We start from the raw sequence: 21,550 nt of genomic DNA on the forward strand, positions 1-21,550 counted from the left end.
TGTCTCGCCATTAGATGACTTTTTGCACGGGGTTATGTAACCTGTCCATTTACTACAAGCAATAAAAGATTTGTATATTTATCCACATATACATTACTCTCTTTTTGATATCTGTCATTCAACAGGTTGGACTACACTCAGAAAGTTATTTTCTTTACTGTTACATCATAAAAAGAAAAGTAGAGCTGAGTTTGACCCTGAAGACAACTACCATCACTCATACACTGACATCGATATAGACATAAAGTAAACCGTGGGGCATGGAAAAAGATCAGGTGTCTTTTAAAGCTGAACATGATGGATTGTTGCTTCACTGTAAAAGGTATTACTTGGAAAAATAAAACCTGGAACAATATAAAATAAGAAGAAGCCACAAACCCACACAATACTGCTACCGAACCAAGACTCACAACTCTTTTCTCAGAATTTAAAAGTCAAAATCTTCACATGAACAATGTTTTCACAAAAAGCTGCTGATTGTCCTCATGAAAGCACATTTATAATGTATTAAAGTGTTCCTAATTGGGAGCTTTTGTTCAGTCTAGTACATGCTGAACCAAGACAGAGGAGAGCTGACAGGCAGCTGAATATGTGTAGCGTATAAAACAGTACCCAGGCCAGATTCTGCGTCAGAACAAATCTAATCGAGGGGCATTAGGGTAACCGCAAACTGCTGTCCGAGAACTCAATCTAGGTACTAAATGCTTGATAATGAGTTTGCCGTCAGCAACCAACACATTAACCCAGCTCCAATTCCAAAGCATGCTGCAAAGTCTCTCTCTTTCACACACATACAATATGAAAATAAATAATCTTCTTTCTGCAATGGTCACCATCAGGGTCCAAAATTAACGCCAAATGCAGGTAGATTTTCCATTTGCCGAGTAAATCTCAGAAAGCTATCCACCACACTGGTGGGTGGGTATACATTTGTACCAAAATAGTCATGTAATTAAAAAACTGTGATCGGTTACACTGAAAGTCTCTACCGCGTTTTGGTGTCATTTACGGGCGCGCTCCTTAACTAGCTTTCGTCCTGCTGATTTCAACAAGTTTTTGGTGGGAAACTTGAATAAATCCTGTTGTTTGAAGGAATATAAAATAGATAATAGAGAGGGAATTATGACCTGTTTAACTTCTGAACAAAAAACAGTATACAAACGGTAATAAAGGATGTTGAAGTATATAGGATCTATTGTTTTAGTAGCCTCTACCTGGTGAAATGTCAGGAAGGTATGAAAAAATAGATACCGCCCAAGTCTAGTATTCAAGCTTGAATTGATTAACTGTCAACATATTAAAATTATTTTGCTTGAAATTTTGCTCTGGCCTCTTCTCTAAGTTTGATTTCAACATAATACCTATCTCAGTGAAATGTACTGAAACAAATGTATATGTCACAATGAAAAATGAAATTTATTATTTTGGCCGGTAAAAGATATGCTTGGCCGGTGGATGTTTTCATCTACCAGTCCCCTTGGCCGGTGAGCAGGGAATGAAATTAATACCTGCCAAATAACAGGGTAAATGTTGGCTGTTGCAGGTAAAAATTCCAGGTCACCTGCCACCATGGCAGAAAGGTTTTCTTTACATTAAGATTTGTTTTTTTTACTAAATTATTATTTTTAGCAATTCCTGTTAAAAACTGATAATAAGGTTGCATGACATATTCTATATTGTACTATCTGGTACCATTGACTCTAGAGCATTCTACATAGATTTCAGAAGTGGCAGACAAAAAATTGAGTGGTCGGTAGAAATGTTCAGTGACCTGCTACAGTGGCAGGTGAGAAAAAGGATTTTGAGGAAAAGCATTTTTTCCCAAGTGCACAGGGATCAAAAAAAAAAAAAAGTGTTATCTTGACTCTCAACTTGCCTTCTATCACAAACTTAAAAACACTTTCTACAATATGAAAATAAATAATCTTCTTTTGGCAGTGGTCACCAAAAACTGTCTGTTACGAATACACTAAAATTCTGCATCATTACAAACAAATACACAGCATATAAACACACTATTTTTCCAGTGTAACACTGTCCTCCAGAGGGCAAAGAAGGCCTAGAATTAAAAAGTTGATACTTATCGGTTGATATTAACTTTAGAAACTTCTGGCTACAAGTTTACTTCCTTTTCACATAACCTTTGTGTGTTTGTAATGTTGATCCTTTCCCATATGTCTTATTGTATTTTGTGTTGGATGCAGGCTGGGGAAACCGCTATAAGATCTCTTGAGTCCTTATACAAACAAACTCTAAAAAACTCTGGACAAAAAATAACTGCATTTTCATCACTGTACAATACTGGAGAAATATAATTTACTGAGCTTTGAGAATTTTAGATTATTTTCAAATTTATGCAAATTTGTTAGATCCTTAAAATCTTCTATGCTAGATTGTACTGTACCATTTCGCCACACTGCATTTGGGCAATCAGCTTTTTCTGTTAAGGCCACAAATCAGTGGAACACCCTGTCTGAAGATGTGGGGAGCTGCAGCTCTATCAGCACTTTCACAACCAACTTAAAACGTCTGTTGAAAGCTGCTCAGCTCTGTACTCACTGATCTTTATTCCAACTCCATAGTCTTCATGACTTGCTTTTACTTGACAAACATACTTTGTGATGTGCTATTGTGTGTAGCTGTGTATTGTGCGTTTTGTATGTTCTTTCTTGTATGACTGTAGTATGTTTCTTTGTTTTGACCTGCACAAGGGACTACAGATGTGAATTAGCTTAAAGCTATAATTCTGATACAGTGCATCAAATGGTGACATTTATGTTTTAAATTGTACATGGTCCCTTTTAAATAAAATAATAAAAATAAATGTTGTGGGAGATGGAGAGATAGAAATCCACACACACACAAAATATAGACCACAGCTGTAAACATAAACATTCCAAATGTGTCAGCTGACAGGAAGTAAACATGGACTCAAGCTGTTGCCTAGCAATGGAATTCCGTTGAAACGTGTAAGCCTCCTCTCTCTCCATCTCTCACACACAAACACACACTGCACTGTGCGCGTCATTATAACACCTTAGAAACAGACTACACACTCCACTCTTACCAAATAAACTCAGACGGGCCTCTAACTTACAGCATTCCTAACAGTTTGCATAATAATCATGAAAGCCTCGGCTGGCATCATAAAGTGAATTAAACGCATGTCCTACCTTTAGTAGTCACAAAGTCGTCCGGCTCTCTTCAGAGGTGGCCAATTTGCTCCCTCTTCCGTAGGTGGAGGCCTCGAATAAGCACCGTGTAGCCATTTGCTTGTATCCATTTCGAAGTACAGTCTTTTAATCGTCCTTCTTCTCATTGAAAGTATATTTAGCGCCGTCTGCTCACTGTACGTACGAGGTAACGAGGCTACGCGCATATCTTGACGTCATAGGTCAAAGGTCAAGCAGCTGACCAATGAGCACACTCCCCCTAAATGTGACCTTGTCATATATGCTCTATAATAAAGATGTCTTGTCTATAACAACTTTCTGAACTGACCTTATGCAATTTTTTTTCTTTTATTTTTGTTTTAATTTCTTTTAATTTAGCTTAAAGGTTTCACTTTTAAATATGATATAAATCAATTATTAAAACCCAAAGGTTGGGCCAAAGGCTTGGCCTGTTGCAGGTAGGTGGGGCACAATAACTCATTTATTAAATTATCTTTGAGGAGAAAAACTTACTGCTTCAGTATTGCCAAATATGTTGTAAAATGCTGTATTTTCTTACATGGAAAAGTGTTACACAAATATGTATATCATACCCTAAGTAGATCATACCTTAAGGGAAAACTGTGGAAAAGGTTGACATAAGATCATTTTTAATTGTGTCCCTGTCATGTGAAAATGATCTACCATTAAAGCATTCCCTCTGAAACTATATAAAAAATAATTATTATTATTATTTGGGGGGGGGGGGGGGGCATGGCCCATGACCCGACCCCGGCTCAGACTGAAAGTTCAGTAAAGAAACAAATATACTGCAAAGCAGTGAGAGCTTGTCAGAGATTGTTTTATTGATTGAACCATTCTTGTTTACAATGTAGTAAACTAGCATGTTTTCCCAAGTGCACAGGGATAAAAAGGGTTATCTTGACTCTCAACTTGCCTTCCATCACAAACTTAAAAACACTTTCCACAATATGAAAATAAATAATCTTCTTTTTGCAATGGTCACCAAAAACTGTCTGGTACAAACACACTAAAATTCTGCATCATTACAAACAAATACACAGCATATAAACACACTATTTTTCCAGTGTAACACTGTCCCCCAGAGGGCAAAGAAGGTCTAGTATTAAAAAGTAATTGCCTGGAGCACTTAGCAGGACTTATCAGTTGCTATTAACTCTAAAAACCTCCGGCTACATTCTTTTTACAACCCTTGTGTCAGATTTATCATAGGTAATGTAACTGTTTTGACATTGTAAGTTAGAGACAGAGACTCACGTCTTATTGCATGAGTCACTTTAATTTTTTTGCAAAAATGTTGCATGAAAATGCTTTTATTTAGACGTGCATTGCTGTGTGACTTCCTCTTGGTTCTTTTCATTAGTGATATCTAGAGGACTCCTGCTGAGCTGGCTTTGTAAGAATAGCATCAATGATGAAGCTATCCAACACGGAGAACCAGTGAAATTGCAAAGACGTCCTCTCAACACTCTCAAGTGACGACCACGGCACCGAAATGTTGCCTCAGTTGTTCGAGGAATATGTAGGTGAAGACTGTGTGAGGAATAAGGCGGATACCTGCAGGAACAAGACCCTGGAGGACACAAATCATGTCATTATTTCAGCAAAGTTGATTCAAATAGAGCAACATTTGCACAATAAAGATATAAAGAGTCATGTCTTGAAGGTGCCATCCACCTTGTAAAACGCCTTCGGGCCCAGTCTTGCTGTTTCTGTTAGACAGTGAAACACACCCTGCAATCAAAGAGACACAAAAACCAAGACAAGTCAAGCTGTGTTATCCTCCGCACAGTCCATGAATAAAACATACATGTCAGAGTGATGAGACTAAAAGAGATTCCCCAGGAAAAATAAAAAACTAGAGTATACAGAGAAACCTCAAGACAGCGTGCATTGTATACAAACTCACCCCATATTCCAGTTTGGAGCTCATTAATCTTGTTTTAACAACATCAAGTGGTTGGCACAGGATCGTGGCACAGCCCCCCTGTGCAGAAACAGAGTAAAAGGTGTCTTATTTTGGAAAATGTGATGATACTATATATACATACTGTATAGTGACAGCGGTGAGTCATATACTGCAATCACGCTGGCCAGGAAGTGAGTGAGGATGTTGTCAGCCAGGTAACCAGACGCCAGAACCAACTGCTTGGACTGGTCGTAACAGGACAGCTGCGTGGACAAAATGCACATATACATACTGTACATACTGTGAGATAGTACAGTAGCATTTTGTGATCCAGTAGTTGTACAGTTCTTGTACCTGTCCGACAGAGACCAGTGCACCTCTAGATGAAGCCATTGAAGCACCAGAGAACAGTTTCCTAATTCCCTCTGCAAATATAACAGCACAATAGGGAATATATGGAGGAAAAAGTAGGCAATGTGAAAAGGTTTGCCCTTGAATTTAGGGTTCTCAACACATGGATGCAAAAACATTTATCATGCCGGAGAAATGTTCACTTTTCTTTCACATTTTTCACACTTTCTCACACTTTGGAAATGTAATAAATAGATTTTTTTGCAACTGAAAAGCCATTTGTGTGCACTTTCCTACATAGCTCAACATAAAAAGGAAACAAACTTCAGCTGTCATGTAAAGTAAGAAAGCGTTTATGAATCTTACCCTCCTTCCAAACACGCAACAGTCCGTCCAGTGCATGAGCATAACTGGTAGAAGAAGAAAAAGAAATCTCAATAATGTGGTGATTTGGATGACCACAGATACTTCCCATTTTCAGTTTTTACTTACTTTCTCCTGAGCTCTACCGGAAACTTGACATCGTTCTGCATTCTGTACAGACGACAGAAGAAATATTTCAAAGCTAATTAACTGTCAGGATGAGTCACCTTCAATGTGATTATCTTTCTAGTGAAAATTGGCCTATTAAACTTGAATGGTGAGAGCAGAAAAGGTTGCAGCTTCTTCCGTTAGTGACGTCAGATCTAAATCTAACAACGACCTGCTCTACATGAAAATTTTAAACAGGGATTTTTTTTTTGTAAGATTCTGGCATCCTTGTTGATTTATTTATTGTTTCAGTGCTGAAAAAGTAGTTTTTCACATTAGATTTGAGCTATTGCACCCTGCCAGCAGTACAATAACAGCACTGAATTGTACAAAAGAGTTACGTATCAAAACATAAAATAAATCCATCCCAAATCTCATTCTTAATAATCATTAATCCATTCACTAAACTCACCGGACATTCACCAGGTCAGCCGGGGTTCCGATGAAACCACCTACAAACCCTGTTGGAGAAAACACATTAAATAATAAAACAAGACTTGTCATCCCAACTCATCACAGGCTACTGACGCACTGGATAACCCAGCGAATCAAACCATGACGCTCCACTACGGTCGCAGTAAACACGTGGTTAACGTTGTGAATTCAAACAAAAACACTTGGTTAGGTTTAGTCAGTGGGCATCCTCCGGTTCTGAGAAGTGAAGCCAATGCTAAAGTGCCTTTAACCTGCATTCTTTCTAACAGCCAGCAGGGGGCGACTCCTCTGGTTGCAAAAAGAAGTCAGATTGTATAGAAGTCTATGAGAAAATGAGCCTACTTCTCACTTGATTTATTACCTCAGTAAACATGAGTTTATGGTCTCAATCTCTAGTTTCAAGTCTTTTTTAATACAGCATGATGTTCATTCAGTAAATTATGGTCCCATTTAGAGTCAAATAGACCATAAAGCAGGAGTTGCTTTAGGGCGGGGCTACCTTGAGATTGACAGGTCGCTACCACGGCGTTGTCCGGTCATGACCGTTAATTGTAACATTTTGGTTGCCTTAAATTGTCTTATTTAGCATTTGGTTGTTCTTAGCTCCACCCTCTCGTGTCACTTCTAGTTGCAAAACACCAAGATGGCGACAGCCAAAATGCCAAACTCGAGGCTTCAAAACAGTACTCCACAAACAAATGGGTGACGTCCACTTCTTTTATACAGTCTATTTGTTTAGGCTTAAAATTACAATGTTTGTGAAACGAAAGTGAAACTTAACGTTGTGAACACAAAGACGTTGGTTTCACACAGGACACAAACAGCCATGTGTTTGTTGGACCCATCCACCACCCTTCCCACCTACCCTATGTGTGTTTTATCATTCTTTAAACTACGTCACCACACTCCCAAAGTACTTTCTCTTACTTTTTCATTGTAGTTACTTGAAAGCTATGTCTCATATAGACGCTAAAGGGTGCCTTGTGTGTTGGTATCAGACGCCTAGGGCGTGATAAAGCGTCTGTATTTGACGCCCTGGGAATGAGACCAGGCTGTAACAACAACACATACCTCCAAAGGCACCCAGCAACACTTTCTGGTAGAAAGGCATGAGACCTTTGTTCTTCCTGTTCATTTCGTCCCTGACAGTTTCATAGATGGCAAACCGTGACAACGAATAGGTCATCTAGGAGAAAAGAAGGAAAAAAAAGCAGTCCTTCCAAGATAGTGCAACATGGACATGTAGAGGGATTTATTATGTGTGTTTTTAGATTTCCACCTGCCGGCAGAGGGACGCACTGAGGCCACTGTAGAGAGCCAGATAACCTTCTCTCCTCACCACGTTAACGGCCATCCCAATCATCCTCACCCTCACCTCCTGCTGCGTCTGCAAGTGCACCTGGAAATAATGATGGAAGCAGCCAGGGGGGCGGTCAGGCACACTTCTAGTGAGAGAAACAACTACCTGCATAAGTGTAAAGTCTGCCAGTGTGCAGCAAGCAAACTAAATTGGTTCAAATATGAATATAAGATTATAGCTGAGAACTTAAGGTGATATTCAGACAGAGTGGTAACGTCAACAGCCTATTCTAAACATGCGTGCTGAATTATAGAAAATCAAATTTAATAGCTAGATAATAGCAGTAGGAAATACAAAAACAGAACCATTGTCATTATTTTAGGCACTTCAAAGTATCCAAACAAGCCTATTGATTGTCATAATAAAAGGTATTTTATAGGCACATCATGGCTGGAGTGACTCTGAATCATTGCCATAAAACAGCGAGCTATTCTGAAAGTCAACAGGAAAAGAGGATAATAAAAAACCTAACTTTATTAACATTTTCCACAATGCAATCCAGATGCATCCCAGACAGATCAATGAGGCCCAATTGGATAATCTTAAAGAGAAAATTGTGCTTAAAGTGGTAATTAAATTAAAAATAATTTATCTTTTACCTTGATTAAATCCAGTGGGTGTGTTAAACAGGCGGCCACGCTGGAGGAGATTCCACCAAAATACCAACGAGAAACACGATTCTCCTGCATGTTGTTTGTGAAACGAAGTCCAAAGCAAGAAGGCAAAGCGTCGGCTGCTCAAAGGTCGCTGGGCCAACTTTGTCCAAGGCTGCCCTCTTCATCCTTTCCCCTCAACGCTGCTGCTGATGGTTTGATGCTGCTCATATTAATAGTGCCAGCGTCCTTTGTACAAACCTGCATTTTTGTTTCTCAGAAAGAGCTGGACATTGTGGAATAACATGTGTCTGAACTTGTCCAGTGGAGTAAGTGCAGAGCCGTCGTACCTACTCCATATTTCTGTGCCAAGAAAGGGGTGCAGCTGGTTTGTGGGAGGAAGCGTACGTGACAAATATAAAAATAGTAAGCCAGCTTGACTGCTGCTGTAGGTTTGTGAATGCGGCATGCCAGCATCCCAGGATTCAACTAACACAGATCAAAGGTCAAACAAATATTAAACATGGATATTCCCATTATAGACTCAGTCTCAGGGTTACACAAAGGGCATTGAGGTCAAACACATAATGCATGTCTTCACTCTTATTCAGTTAAGAACATTAAACAACAGTTTGTACACCAGTTGATTTATGTTTTCTGAAAGTTTCTAAGTTTCTGTTTTGGTTCTTGAGCGTGACATGATTTTAAATGAGTGGTGCAGCAGTGGTATGAATGGGCAGCCGGGCTCTGCACTGTGCGTGCTGACTCAGAGGGAGGGGGGCTCAAGACAGATGACCAGAAACAGTAACTGGATACTGTTCGCTCCAAGTCAGAGCAAAAGGCAAGACATGAGCAAACGATCGGCGCTGCAGGATCTGACACATGCAGAAACTTGTGATGGTGACCCCTAACGATATTTTGTATCCTGAATCAGGTTTCTGTCCTGTGCCTGGTTGCTGCTGTTAGTCCAGTCAATAACTGCGCTCCACTGCACGCAAACATATAAAGGTTTTTAAAGGAACGGTGTGTAATATTTTAGATTTTTTTTTTTTACATGAACATTTTGGTCAACAAATCAAATGACTCCTATAATAATAATAATAATATTAACAACAACAATAATAGTAATAAAAATAATAATGACGATGATAATAATAGTAATAATAATAATAACAACAACAATAATTTTAATGATAATAATAATGACAATAACAACAATAATAAAAATAACTAAAAAATTTCGCAAGAAATTTTGACCAGTGTGCCTGGTGCTGGGGGGTCTGACGACCATAGTGAGGTTATAAGAAGGGGGATGATAGGCCCAATAAAGTCCCAAGTCTCGTGACCCGTTTAAACTTTGATTCATTTTTCTACGTTAAAGTATGGCGACTCTGTATGGCCCTAGAGAGGAGTGTATTTGAGTGTTTTTGAGCTCTCTTCACGTCGATTTGCCACTCATTCCTATGGAGCAAAGAAATCGCGCTTTCCCGCGATTATTTCGGAGACCACTATGCGAATCTCTTAGACAGGACAAAGCACATCATTCCCGATCATTCCGCACGTTTTGATGTACTTTTCTTTACAGGTGTTGGCAACGCTGCGGGAAGAGTAGCGCGGCAAAAAACGTAGGAAGAGGAATAGTAAGACTTCTTGAAACTGTTCTAGCCTAGATATTTATGTTCACAGTAACAGTAACTGTACATTTACATGTTTTCATAAAGTTCAACCTATGCTAATCGCCTGAATTGTACCACGAGCTAGCTAAATACAGAGTTAACGTGAGACTCACCTCAAACAGAAGTCAGAGAGGCAGAAAGAGACGTGAGGACGGTTTTTAAGTGAAGGCCACAAAACAAAGAGCCAATCAGTTCTTTAATTGGAGAAGTGTCATCAGATTCGTCAGGTTGGTTGCTGGGGCCCCCCTGACCCCTAGCAACAGCTGACACGTTGGTTCATAGTCTGCCCAATGAAAGTGAGTTTACATGTGAAATCAAAACAACGTACATTTACATGAACACTGCTCTGTGACTAAAGGAGACACCCCACGTGATTAGCCACCTACTGGCGGGAAACATTAGTTCAAAACTCAAGTTAGTCATGCTATAAGAACTATACTAGGTGACACACAGTAGCCTATCGGTGTCATTTAAACTGCGCGCAGTTTCTGTCCTCTGCGCCCTCTGCCGGGAGATTAACACACGCAAGAACACAAACAACAGTGTCAGAAATGTTAGCTCTGTTGACTTGTTCAGAGATCCTCTATCGATTTGTTCGAGAAGATGACTCACTCCTCTCGAAATAAGTGAACTGAACAAAGTGAACATAGATCCTCTATCGATTTGTTTGAGAAAATGAGTCACTCATGTGGTAAAAAACTGAACTGAACTGAACAAACTGAATATCTATCTGTTGATGCTATGAATTAAGGGTTTATTTTGACCAAAACCAGAGTTTGTGATTGTTGGAACAGTGGAAAGAGAGCTTCGCTCCTCCTATAACTGTGTATACGACTGTGTATACGATAATATACAGTATAATGTTTAAATGTATATTATAATGTTTAAATTATAATGTTTAAATGTTAACTGTTAACCTATAACTGTGGGCCTATTTGCTGATAAGAGTTACATAGTTAAAACTATGAAAATTGTATTTTCAGTTAAAATACAGTTAAAATTGTGGGCTACAGAGCAATTTGTTCGGAAAATTTTCAAAAGATTTCAAAGCTTTCCCGCACTCTAGCGATGATGTCACGCACTCTAGCCCTTAACGACCCGCGCAATACACACCCATTATAAAATCTGAAACGGTCTGAAAATTTCACAAAATGCAAACTGCGATTTCGTGAAAACCGTGCCAGCTATCAAAAAATTTCCATTTGACCAAATAAAGTCCCACGTCTCTAGACCCGTTTAAACTTTTAATCATGTTTCTACGTTAAAGTATGGCGACTCTGTATGGCCCCAAAGATGAGTGTTTTTTGAGCACTCTTCACGTCGATTTTCAAAGCATTCCAATGGAGCAAAGATAATAATAACAACAACAACAACAACAACAATAATAATAATAATAGTAATAAAAATAATAATGACGATGATAATAATAGTAATAATAATAATAACAACAATAATAATAATAATGATAATAATAATAACAACAATAATAATAATAATAATAATAATAAAATAATAATGATGACGATAATAATAGTAGTAATAATAATAATATAAAATTAAAACATCTACAAAATCATAATAAAATACAAATAAAATACAAAAAGAAAAACAAATCAAATACATATTTCTACAATAATCTGCACCATGATCTAATCTAATTTACAAGCAGCCAATTCATGTTCAGACATATAAAGAGTGTGTATGTGTGCTGTGCATTTTTCTCTTTCTATTTTCAAGTTACTCTTCTATGTAATATTTGAGGTGTTTATTGTCCCTGAGGGTAGAGTTTGAATTTATGCTCTCTTTCATTTTTCTATTTTCTCAATTTTTCCTGGTCAAATGATCCTCCTTACAGGGCAATCTTTTCGAAAACACACTTCAACAGGCTCTCCAGTGTGTTTTCCAGTGCATCTAAAAAAGGAACGTAATTCAGCATCAGTCAGGAAATTGATGGTTTCAGCCGTCACAGTCTCTCGAGAGAGGCGACTGTCGTGCACCACACATATCCACTCTTGGTTTCAATTCAACCTGAGAGGTTCGCTGCATGTCATCCTCCTCCTCACTCCTATCATCTACCATGCTCTTCGCCAGCTGCCTTGTAATTTAGGCAAAGACCTACAATGAAGCCTCAAAAAGGGAACAGCTTTAATAAAGAAGGTGGCATGCTGATTTTGAAAGTTTTTTTTCCAGGCAAACAAATACATTTTTGTTGCTGAGATCAAATCCTCAAGAACAGGTTGAGATTAATTAAAATGTCTAGTTAATCAAAGCACAATAAGTACAGTAGTCCAGTTTCAATAGGCACCATTAGGACTCTCTGTTTCCAACCAGTCTAAATTATCTAATTGATGGTTGCCTTGCACCTTGCTCGTGTAGGCTAGTACTAAATATAAACTGATTGCACCATTGTCAACAAATGCAGGAGTAAGTGGGCGGTAGAAATGATGTGTAGGTAAATGAACTCTGGGTTTATTCTGAATCTGTTCTCGCATACGCTATGATAAAATCAAATGCAAGCCATATCCTATCCTAATCCTATTAACCTACTTTAAAAAAAGGAAACAGGCTACAACTCCCCACTACTGATAAAGTAATGCCACAGCAAAAGCAGATGCTGAAACCATGCACGGCTTCATAACCCTGAGGCAACAGATTCCCCTTTTGACCTCTTGACCTCCTGAAACAGCATTCAGAAGATTGTAATTAATAGATGAAGTGCAATGACTTAATCAGCATGAGTTATCAGACAGATACGCATCAAAAATGTTTTTAGATTTTTTTTTTTTTAACATTTTTGTCTTTTTCAAGGTAAATTTAAACCAAAGTGCCAAAAACAGCCTTAAATACAGACTACATACACCACCTGGTGGCAAGCTACATCAAGTCAAACAGTAGACTGAGTTCATCACAATACTTCCACCATCCAGTCTGTACACATCTACATCAGTAAAAAAGTTTAAAATAATAGATGTCTTCGTCAACTTTTGCCGTCCCTGGTGGTCTAGTGGTTAGGATTCGGCGCTCTCACCGCCGCGGCCCGGGTTCGATTCCCGGTCAGGGAACGACTCTTTTGGGGCGCCAGTAGTTCAACTCCTGGTCACTACTACCAAGGTGCTCTTGAGAGTCAGTGAACCGCTATGAGGCAGCCCCCTCCCTTAGACAACTATCAATACATTACGAAACATGTATATTATTCCTGTTTGTGCAAGTGTGTATTTCAGGCCTGTGAGTGAAAAATCATTAATTACAACACGTTTTTGCAAATGTTTTTTCTCCTCAACCAGGACAGCAATTACTATCTGTTCATGTCAAAATGAAATCGGCATAATGCGACACATTTCTAAGTTTACACAGGAACAACATCTCATCTGAGGTGACTAAGAAGGATCTTATGACCTCTAGTGGTCAGAAACAGTAAAGCAGGATGCATTCTATAGGTTAAGAGATACAGTATTTTTTTTAATTTCTTTTATCTAGTTTAAAGTAGAGTAGTTGGTATGTATATAGATGTTTGTAAAAAAAAATGTTTTGGTACCTCGTGCATGTTTGTGTGATTTATGTAAATTACTGCTATAACACCTTAATTTCCCTTCGGGGATCAATAAAGTCTATCTATAATATGAATTTATTCCCTATAGTTACAATAGACAGATTTCAGTCTCAGTACTGTATGATTTGTTAGAAGCACCATTCCCATGCTCAATTAAAGTTGTTGCAGCAATTTCTGGGTTGATACCATTTGCTACACAGATTTGGTGCTAAATTTAACAATTTTTTACCACTCAAGAATTGATAAAAATGATCACTAACCCCTCCAAAATACCACATTAAGACGCCAAGGCCTTGAGGAACAACATGGAAAAAGCCATGCTGTGATTTGGTATCAAAAACTTTTGACATTTGGAGATTTCTGAAAGAATTGTTCTGGAAACTGCTCAGAAATCCCCTTATTGTCAATCTAGCTAGGAAAGCCATCCATCCTCTGAATGCTCTAGGTCTCTAGTTTGTGGCTGTAAGTTTCATGAGGCTGTGATCATCCTAGAGGTCACCACAGGTTAATTTATACAGTGAGGTCAAGTTTCAAAAAATGGTTTCACTATGTAAAATGGCTACTATGAGGACTAACATCTTACAATTTCATTCTCAAGTTTTAAAGTTTGCATATCACCCACAAGAACACATCAAAGAAGGGGCAACATGGATATTTCAACTTTAATCACATTAACAATTCTATAAGTAATAAGGACTCAGCCCTGCCATCCCCTGAACTAGATACAGTATCTGGTGTTCAACATAGGGAATAGTAACCGTGTCCCTACAGCATGATCTCTCCTGTGAAAAGTTAAACATACACACACAGAATGACCAACTGACTGACTGACTTATTTGGCACCCAAGCCAGTGTTTCTGTAGCTTGTTTGCTACACAAGTGTCCCACAGACACATGAGCAGACAAACGGACAAGCAAACAGCGGGGCGGACATTAGTGCAGGCTGTGAGCCTGGAAAGTTCAGTCTGAGGCGTACCGCCCCACCGGACGCTGTATTAAAGTCAGAAGGCATTTCTTTGTTTCCCGGGATCCTGTCTCTTTGTTATGTAAAAAAAAAGAAAGAAATAAGAGAATGAAGGATGAAGTGCACGAGCAGCAAAACGGTGGAGAACGGATGGGCACGTAGATCTACTCCAACACGACGGTGCCGCCTGCTGCCTCCAGGGCTGTTTTCAGTTTCTCTGCCTCTTCTTTGGACACGTTGGCTCGGATTTCCTGGGGAAGAGCCTCCACTAGTTTCTTAGCCTGGTTCAGAAAGGACAGAGGAAAATATGATTTAGTGAGAGGTTACACAATCTTGGAAAAACAGGAACTGGGATACTGTTCTGATAATATACTTTAAAAAAAGGAACTGAGGCTGCATTCACACCAGATCCAGCGGTGCGGTGATTCACTGCAGGGTTGTGCAGCGGTGTCACTTAAATAGCCCATTTGTGTGACAACAAAGTGAAGTTTAACCGCCCCAATGTATCACAAGTACACTTTATATTTTGCAATAATTATTCTCCACCAGAGCGTTTTCATGATCTTGACATTTCCAACCACTTGAAGGCAGCTTCATTCATTTCACAGCAGCTAGACTAAGCTAAGACTGAGGGACTGTGCCTTGTGCTGGAGCTTGTTTCGGGAAACCCGCTACCAACTTCCCCAAAGACGTGCTCCAACGAACATCGATATAGTCAGCTGTTACACAAACTCCTGGGCAGTTGGGATAAGTTTAGTTTTTTACTCTCATAGTCTTTTAAACCGTCTTGTAACAAAGTGGTTTTAGGCCCCCTCCCATGGCAGTGTGAGGTAGTGATGTTAAAGGAACAATATGTAGAGCTGACAGCTAGCATTTACAATGGGTACGGCAGTCCAAATTCAAAACTTTGGAAGTGGCCCGGCTGCTCCTCCAAGTGTACCTGATAGCAGCGCATGTTTTCACAATTTGAGGGTTACCTTCTAGACACAACCATGTGGTACAAATGATGAGACTCACCTGCACCAGATTCAAGCCTTGGATGCAGTTCTTCACTTCCTTTATAAGTTTCACTTTTTCAGCTGCCTTTAATTCTGTCAATTTTACTGTAAAGTGAGTCTTCTCTTTCTTCACTGGCGCCTCCTCCACTTCCTAGTGTCACACAGAGAAAAAAGGCGAATTCATTTGTGCACTTAAATGATAACAAATCATGATAACAAATCATAAAACATGTCGATCCTGTGTCAGAAAAGTGTTGATTCAAATTTAAAGTCATTTTTGAAGTTTATGTTGGTGTTGTAGCAGATGACATTATACTGTAAGGTGCTCCAGTTATATCATCTACTCTCTGTACTTACTGCTGCAGGTGCAGCAGATGCAGCCATCGCCCCCATCGGCATCATTCCAACATCTTGAATGTTCAGAGTTTTCTGCAACAACAAAAACCAGATCATAACTCAACATGACAACACAGAACAATCTCTATGTAACAAAACGTATTGTGGTTTTTCTACCAACCTTGAGGAGCTCATTGAGGTCCGACACCTCTAATAAAGTGAGGCTGGCTATGTCGCTGACGAGCTGTTCGATTTTGGGGGAATACTGTTTGGGTCCTCCGTCTAGTGCAGGCGTGGCGATGGCGCCTGAGTGGGTGGCTGGACTGGTCTTCAAGAGTCGGAGAGCACACACGGCTGGTGCTTGCCGCTGAAGCTGTTGCCTGGAAAATGAAAAATGGATTAACTATGGGGGTCCTCAGAGCTCAAGATGAAAAACACAGTGTATCTAGATATAAATCTTACTTTACATTTGCTTTTGGATTTTATGTTTGCTTGTTTGTATTCTTTTGTTGATTATATAACATTTGTATTTGCTTATGATGTTTATTGAGGTGAGATTCCTTCTATAAGCCCCTGGGATTTGTTTTTATATCACCTGCACAACTTTGTTTCTTTTGTTGTTGTTTTTCTGCTGCTTTGTTTTATTGTGCGATCAAATAAAATCTAGGTGAGAGCATCTGCAGGTCACATTTCAGAAGACATCTTTAAATGTGCCTTTACTGATCAAATGTTTCTCCGCAGCTCCTTTTCAACTTTGTCTATGCAGAAACTGTGACTACCGTTTACCAAAAAAGTGCTCAGACTTACAATCACCTAAGAGGTTTACAGTCGCCATTTGGTAGAGACTTCCAATCCTTGTCTGGCATCAGCACACCAAATGTTTGGGCAGTGTTTCTCATGCCAGACACATGCACTCCTCCAACATCTATTTAATGGATGCAATTGCATTCACAATGTACCACTGACCGGTTAATCCCAATGTGGCAGAAGTTACTGTATCATAATGCACTTTGGGGGCAGTGTTAACACACCTCTCCAACTGTGATCAGCTCACACATTACACATGCTTGTGACCTCTTAAAGGTGCACTATGTAGGATCTGGCAGCATCTAGCAGCGAGGTTGCAGATTGCAACCAACTGAAACTTCTCCTGTGTGCCAAAGGAGAAGGTGAAGCACAGTGGCCAAAATGAAAATGTGATAACGTGGAAGGCTATCTCTAGAGCCAGTGTTTGGTTTGTCCGTTCTGGGCTACTGTAGAAACATGGCGGTCAGCTCTGTGAAGAGGACCCGCTCCATATGTAGATATAAACAGCTCATTCTAAGGTAACGAAAACACAACTCTTATTTTCAGATGATTATACACTAAAGAAAACATGCTTATTAGTATTATATTCCATTTATATTAACAGATCACCCTGAATGTTATACACTGGTCCTTTAAAAAAAATTGGAGACCTGTTCAAATGATTAAGCTATTCTTTATAAGACTGATTTGAATACTTTTAGGAGGCTGAAGAGGTAAAATAATGCAGTAATTTATAAGGAAAAATTTAACTAAATCAATGTGTTGATTCATCGATTACTTGACCGACATATTATAGATGAGAAACTGTTTTGATAACTGATTATCTGTGATGCAATAATACCAAACTTTCCTTAGTTCCGGCTTCTTAATTGTGACGATTTGCTGCTTTTCTGTGTCTTATTATGAGAGCAAACTTGATATAATATAGTTTGGATAGGTGGTCAGTTAAAACAAGCAGTTTGAAGACATCAGCTTTTGGTTTAGGAAATTATGATTGTGAGTTGTGATTGCTTTGAAGTCCTAAAAAAAAAAAAAAAAGGATTAGAAGAATGTCTGCCATAACAAATATAAATAATGTTTGTTTTTCTATGCTGCTAACAACCTTGTAATCCATTATATATATGTCCTATGACTCTTTATGGGGGGTGTGGTTACATATACACCAGGATGGGAACCAATGCTGTGCTGTCCTGCAGCTACTACTGCTGTCCTGCAGCTACTACTACTACTAGTAGCTACTACTACTACTAATACTACTACTACTACTAGTAGTAGTAGTAGTATTAGTAGTAGTAGTGGTAATAGTAATAGTAGTAGTAATAATAGTAGTAGTAGTAGTAATAGTAGTAGTCGTAGTAGTAGTATCAGTAGTACTAGTCAGTAGTCAGTTCTGGTGGCTGCAGTTGAACCCGGTTGGTTCTATAACATATAACCTGTAGTTCATATCACTGTGTACAGGTGTACAGGTGTACACTGAGCAGATTAAGAGATGCATCTTGAGCTTATTTTAACAGTAAAAACATAAATTTCCAGTCACACTAGTGTGACCTTGGTGGAGTTAGCTGCTGCTGCTGCATGGAGGAACAAACTGGTCAAACAGTTACTAGTTTTAGATTTTTACAACCAAACTAATAGAGGACAAAGTGTTTCATAAGACTACATGCAGAATACTGGGTCATGGTTAAACAGGTGTAAGGGTTCAGTTGCTGCTAACATTAGATAACGTTACATCTTCTGTATTCACACGACACACAGAGACAGCAGCATGTTTTACTACCAATATAACGTGCAGCAGTCCCCCGCTGTCTGCCCTTGAAGATGCAGGCAGTCGGACCCTGCTGCACCGTTAACCGGTTACGTGACTCTGACAGTCAGTTGGCCGCCGGTGCTGCCGTTAACGGTAACGTACCGGTGTGTGGTCGCTGCAGCCCGCAGCGCGGTCCGTAGGCAGCGGCTGGTGCAGTACATGATGACGTTAACCCGGTGTCCCTTAAAATATAAAACAAGCCAAGTCTGTCACACAGCCGGGTTTCTCCTTCCAGTGTCTCTGAATCAAAAGCACATGGCGTCCTCTCTGTCTGCTGCTGACCTACCCGACATGCATTGCGTGAACTGGTGGAAAATCTACGGCAGACCATGAGGGACAAAAGAGTAGTAGCCTAAAAATAATTGCGAATAACGCTGATAGATTATATAATTTTTTAAAGGTAACAATAATATATATATATATATATATATATATATATATATATATATATTATTTAATATATATATATATATATATTATAATAATAATAATAATAAATATGTAAATTGTTTTAAAAAAATAAAGACATAAAAAAAATAAAAGACCTACCACAATTATTTAAATATATATAAATATATATATATATAAATATATATAAATAAACATATAAATATATATATATATATATAAATAAACATATAAATAAATATATATATATAAATATATATATATATATATATATAAATATATATATATATATATAAATATATATATATATATATATATATAAAATCAAATAAATAAAAGACCTACACCTGAACACACTGAACTATTTGGGGCCACAAGGACACAAGTGCACTTAATAATTATTTTTTTTAAAAGTATCAAAATATTGTTCATTAAGTACATTGTCATCCACATTATGTTTTAATATTAAAGATTATATTTAATAAACATGTCAGGTAATTTTTTTGTTTTGGCTCTCCTGTAAAGTTGGTCAAATGTCATTTATCTTGTATAATTTAACATTATGTTGCAGTCCCCCACTATAACCACAAGATAGCAGCAAACACTCATGATTTTAAACACACTCAGGTACGATATGATACAATAAGATGTAATATGATGATTCCACACATTATGCTTATCATGTTGATTGGTATTGCTATTCAGACACAATCTTATAGTATGAATTGATCTCTGTCCCTCTGTTATCTGTGCTTGTGTGTCCTACCTGTACTGTGCCACTGCTGACCTCTGGGGAGGAGCACAGAGGGAATCCTCTTACCCAGGTAATCTCGGCATCCATCTGCTGTTACAGTCATCCACCACATACAGCATCCACCAATATGCCATTTCACAGCTAGTCTCTGTCAACCAGCACAAGTTAAGGTAAGAGGAAGAGACAGAAAATCAATGCATAGGCTGCAGGCAATACAAGAAGACAGGGTAACAACACATCCTTCTGCTTTTTCTCCTCCAGAGACCATGCTGCTGTCTCCCCAGGCAGAGAGGAACTGGGAGGGTCTGTGTTTAGTGCTTGAAGATGTGCTGGAGGACCAGTCCCACAGGCAGCTGTTCGCTTTAGAGCTGGGCTCTGGAACTGGGCAGCATGTCATACGCTTTGCCCAGAAGATGCCCTTCATTACCTGGCAGCCATCAGACATCAAAGAGGAGTCTCGGGACAGGTTTGTGTCTCAGAAAAAAAGCTTCACAACAATCTATGTCTAGGTTTTACATGTCCCAGTTATGTGGATATGAAATAACAGCAAGTGATTTATGCAAATCTGATTCTAAGTCTGCATTCTCACTTACAGTATTAAGGCATACACTGCTGCAACCCATATGAAGAATGTGCTGCAGCCTGTCCACCTTGATGCCAGCGAGCCCTGGGAGAAATGGGCAGGCCTTCCTCGCAACTCCTGTGACCTTATTGTTGCCATTAATTTACTGCAATACAGCTCTTTCAAAACAGCACAGGTAGGCCTGGTTATCAAAAAAAACCAACTCAAGATATTGAGCTAAATTGTGAGCAATTCATGGTAAAAAACAACAACAAAAACTATCAAAATGTATCAGAAACTGTTTGATAAACATGTTTTTGATAATTTTCTAAGGGTGTTTTCAACGGAGCAGGTCAGATCCTCAGACAAAATGGCCTTTTGATAACATATGCGGTATGTACCAACAATAATTTCTTTAGTTATTATGCACTCAAAAGTATGTCATGATGAAGTGCAAAAGCTGACACCTTTCCTAATCTTAAACATGTTCCAGGTTTATGCTATTAATGGCACCATTACACCAAGCTGTAATGAAAGCCTGGATGCAGAGCTTCGACAAATGTGAGTGGCCTTTTATTTCATCTAATACAACATGGCAACAATATGTATCTGGGTGTGAATACACTGACTTTTTTTAATGCTTGTACACAGAAATCCAGAGTGGGGTCTTCCAGACATCGATGTGCTGAGACAGCTGGCCTATGGGAACGGGATCCGTATGGAGAGGATGGTGAGTCACATACTGTAGCTTGAGGCAACTATACTTGATAATAACTAAAATATCGCTTTTATACCTGCATTGTTTTTCATTTCTAGATTGAAATGGAAGAATACTACAAATGCCTCATCTTCAGAAAACTTTAAAGAGGACCTATTGTACTTTTTCTTTTAGTGCGTTATATATATTTTTTTGTGCATGTAAAAGGTCTGCAAAGACCAAAGTCCACGCCAAAGGGAGTTACTCTACCCCACAGAAACACTGCATACAGAGCGTCTTCAGTGACCACTTGTGATCGGATCTCACTTCCCCCCTTAAAATGTAAATAAATGCGTAGTAAACACATGGCTAATACAGCAGACGTTGTGATGTAATATTACATGAATGTCAGTAGTAATATTGAACTACATAACATAAAACAAACCCAAAATACAAGTACGTACCTGAAAATGAGCATAATAGGTCCTCTTTAAAGAAGCCAAACTTCACAAAGAAGAAAAACAAAAAATGTTGTATACGTATGCACAATACTAAATTATATGTTAAAGCACATTTCAGATTATGGCCTTTACCCCTCTTATTGAAACATGTATGAAT

The 21,550-nt window shown here is 38.7% G+C and overlaps 3 protein-coding genes and 1 non-coding gene across 6 annotated transcripts; 2 read left to right on the forward strand and 2 right to left on the reverse strand.

Annotated features, from left to right (window-relative positions):
• Nucleotides 1-3,996: 3,996 nt before the first annotated feature.
• slc25a10a (solute carrier family 25 member 10a) lies at nucleotides 3,997-10,181 on the reverse strand. 3 transcript variants are annotated; one of them, XM_074656465.1, is made up of 12 exons: nucleotides 10,163-10,181; nucleotides 8,380-8,758; nucleotides 7,700-7,819; nucleotides 7,492-7,606; nucleotides 6,398-6,446; nucleotides 5,947-5,988; nucleotides 5,821-5,864; nucleotides 5,458-5,528; nucleotides 5,274-5,366; nucleotides 5,104-5,181; nucleotides 4,872-4,928; nucleotides 3,997-4,767 (listed from the first exon to the last, which is right to left on the reverse strand). In XM_074656465.1, exons 2-12 carry the CDS (start codon nucleotides 8,467-8,469, stop codon nucleotides 4,666-4,668), a joined length of 861 nt encoding a protein of 286 aa, XP_074512566.1. In that variant the 5' UTR covers nucleotides 8,470-8,758; nucleotides 10,163-10,181; the 3' UTR covers nucleotides 3,997-4,665. The 3 variants fall into 3 exon arrangements, with proteins under 3 accessions (XP_074512566.1, XP_074512567.1, XP_074512565.1); XM_074656466.1 differs by lacking the exon at nucleotides 10,163-10,181 and having other exon boundaries at nucleotides 8,380-8,582; nucleotides 8,724-9,428; XM_074656464.1 differs by lacking the exon at nucleotides 10,163-10,181 and having other exon boundaries at nucleotides 8,380-9,427.
• A 2,858-nt stretch (nucleotides 10,182-13,039) lies between these two features.
• On the forward strand, nucleotides 13,040-13,111 carry trnae-cuc (transfer RNA glutamic acid (anticodon CUC)). Its single transcript has one exon. It is a non-coding gene; the product is annotated as a tRNA-Glu (tRNA).
• Nucleotides 13,112-14,247: 1,136 nt separating this feature from the next.
• On the reverse strand, nucleotides 14,248-18,819 carry mrpl12 (mitochondrial ribosomal protein L12). The gene is made up of 5 exons (XM_074656467.1): nucleotides 18,614-18,819; nucleotides 16,079-16,277; nucleotides 15,919-15,990; nucleotides 15,581-15,712; nucleotides 14,248-14,844 (listed from the first exon to the last, which is right to left on the reverse strand). The coding sequence occupies exons 1-5, from the start codon at nucleotides 18,670-18,672 to the stop codon at nucleotides 14,728-14,730; spliced, it is 579 nt and encodes a 192-aa protein (XP_074512568.1). The 5' UTR covers nucleotides 18,673-18,819; the 3' UTR covers nucleotides 14,248-14,727.
• Nucleotides 18,820-19,484: 665 nt separating this feature from the next.
• On the forward strand, nucleotides 19,485-21,426 carry LOC141780986 (methyltransferase-like 26 B). Its single transcript, XM_074656482.1, has 7 exons — nucleotides 19,485-19,843; nucleotides 19,935-20,139; nucleotides 20,269-20,431; nucleotides 20,569-20,628; nucleotides 20,729-20,796; nucleotides 20,887-20,965; nucleotides 21,052-21,426. Exons 2-7 carry the CDS (start codon nucleotides 19,940-19,942, stop codon nucleotides 21,097-21,099), a joined length of 618 nt encoding a protein of 205 aa, XP_074512583.1. The 5' UTR covers nucleotides 19,485-19,843; nucleotides 19,935-19,939; the 3' UTR covers nucleotides 21,100-21,426.
• Nucleotides 21,427-21,550: the final 124 nt, after the last annotated feature.

The sequence above is a fragment of the Sebastes fasciatus genome, chromosome 13, assembly GCF_043250625.1.
Source record: "Sebastes fasciatus isolate fSebFas1 chromosome 13, fSebFas1.pri, whole genome shotgun sequence".
Lineage (NCBI taxonomy): Eukaryota > Metazoa > Chordata > Actinopteri > Perciformes > Sebastidae > Sebastes > Sebastes fasciatus.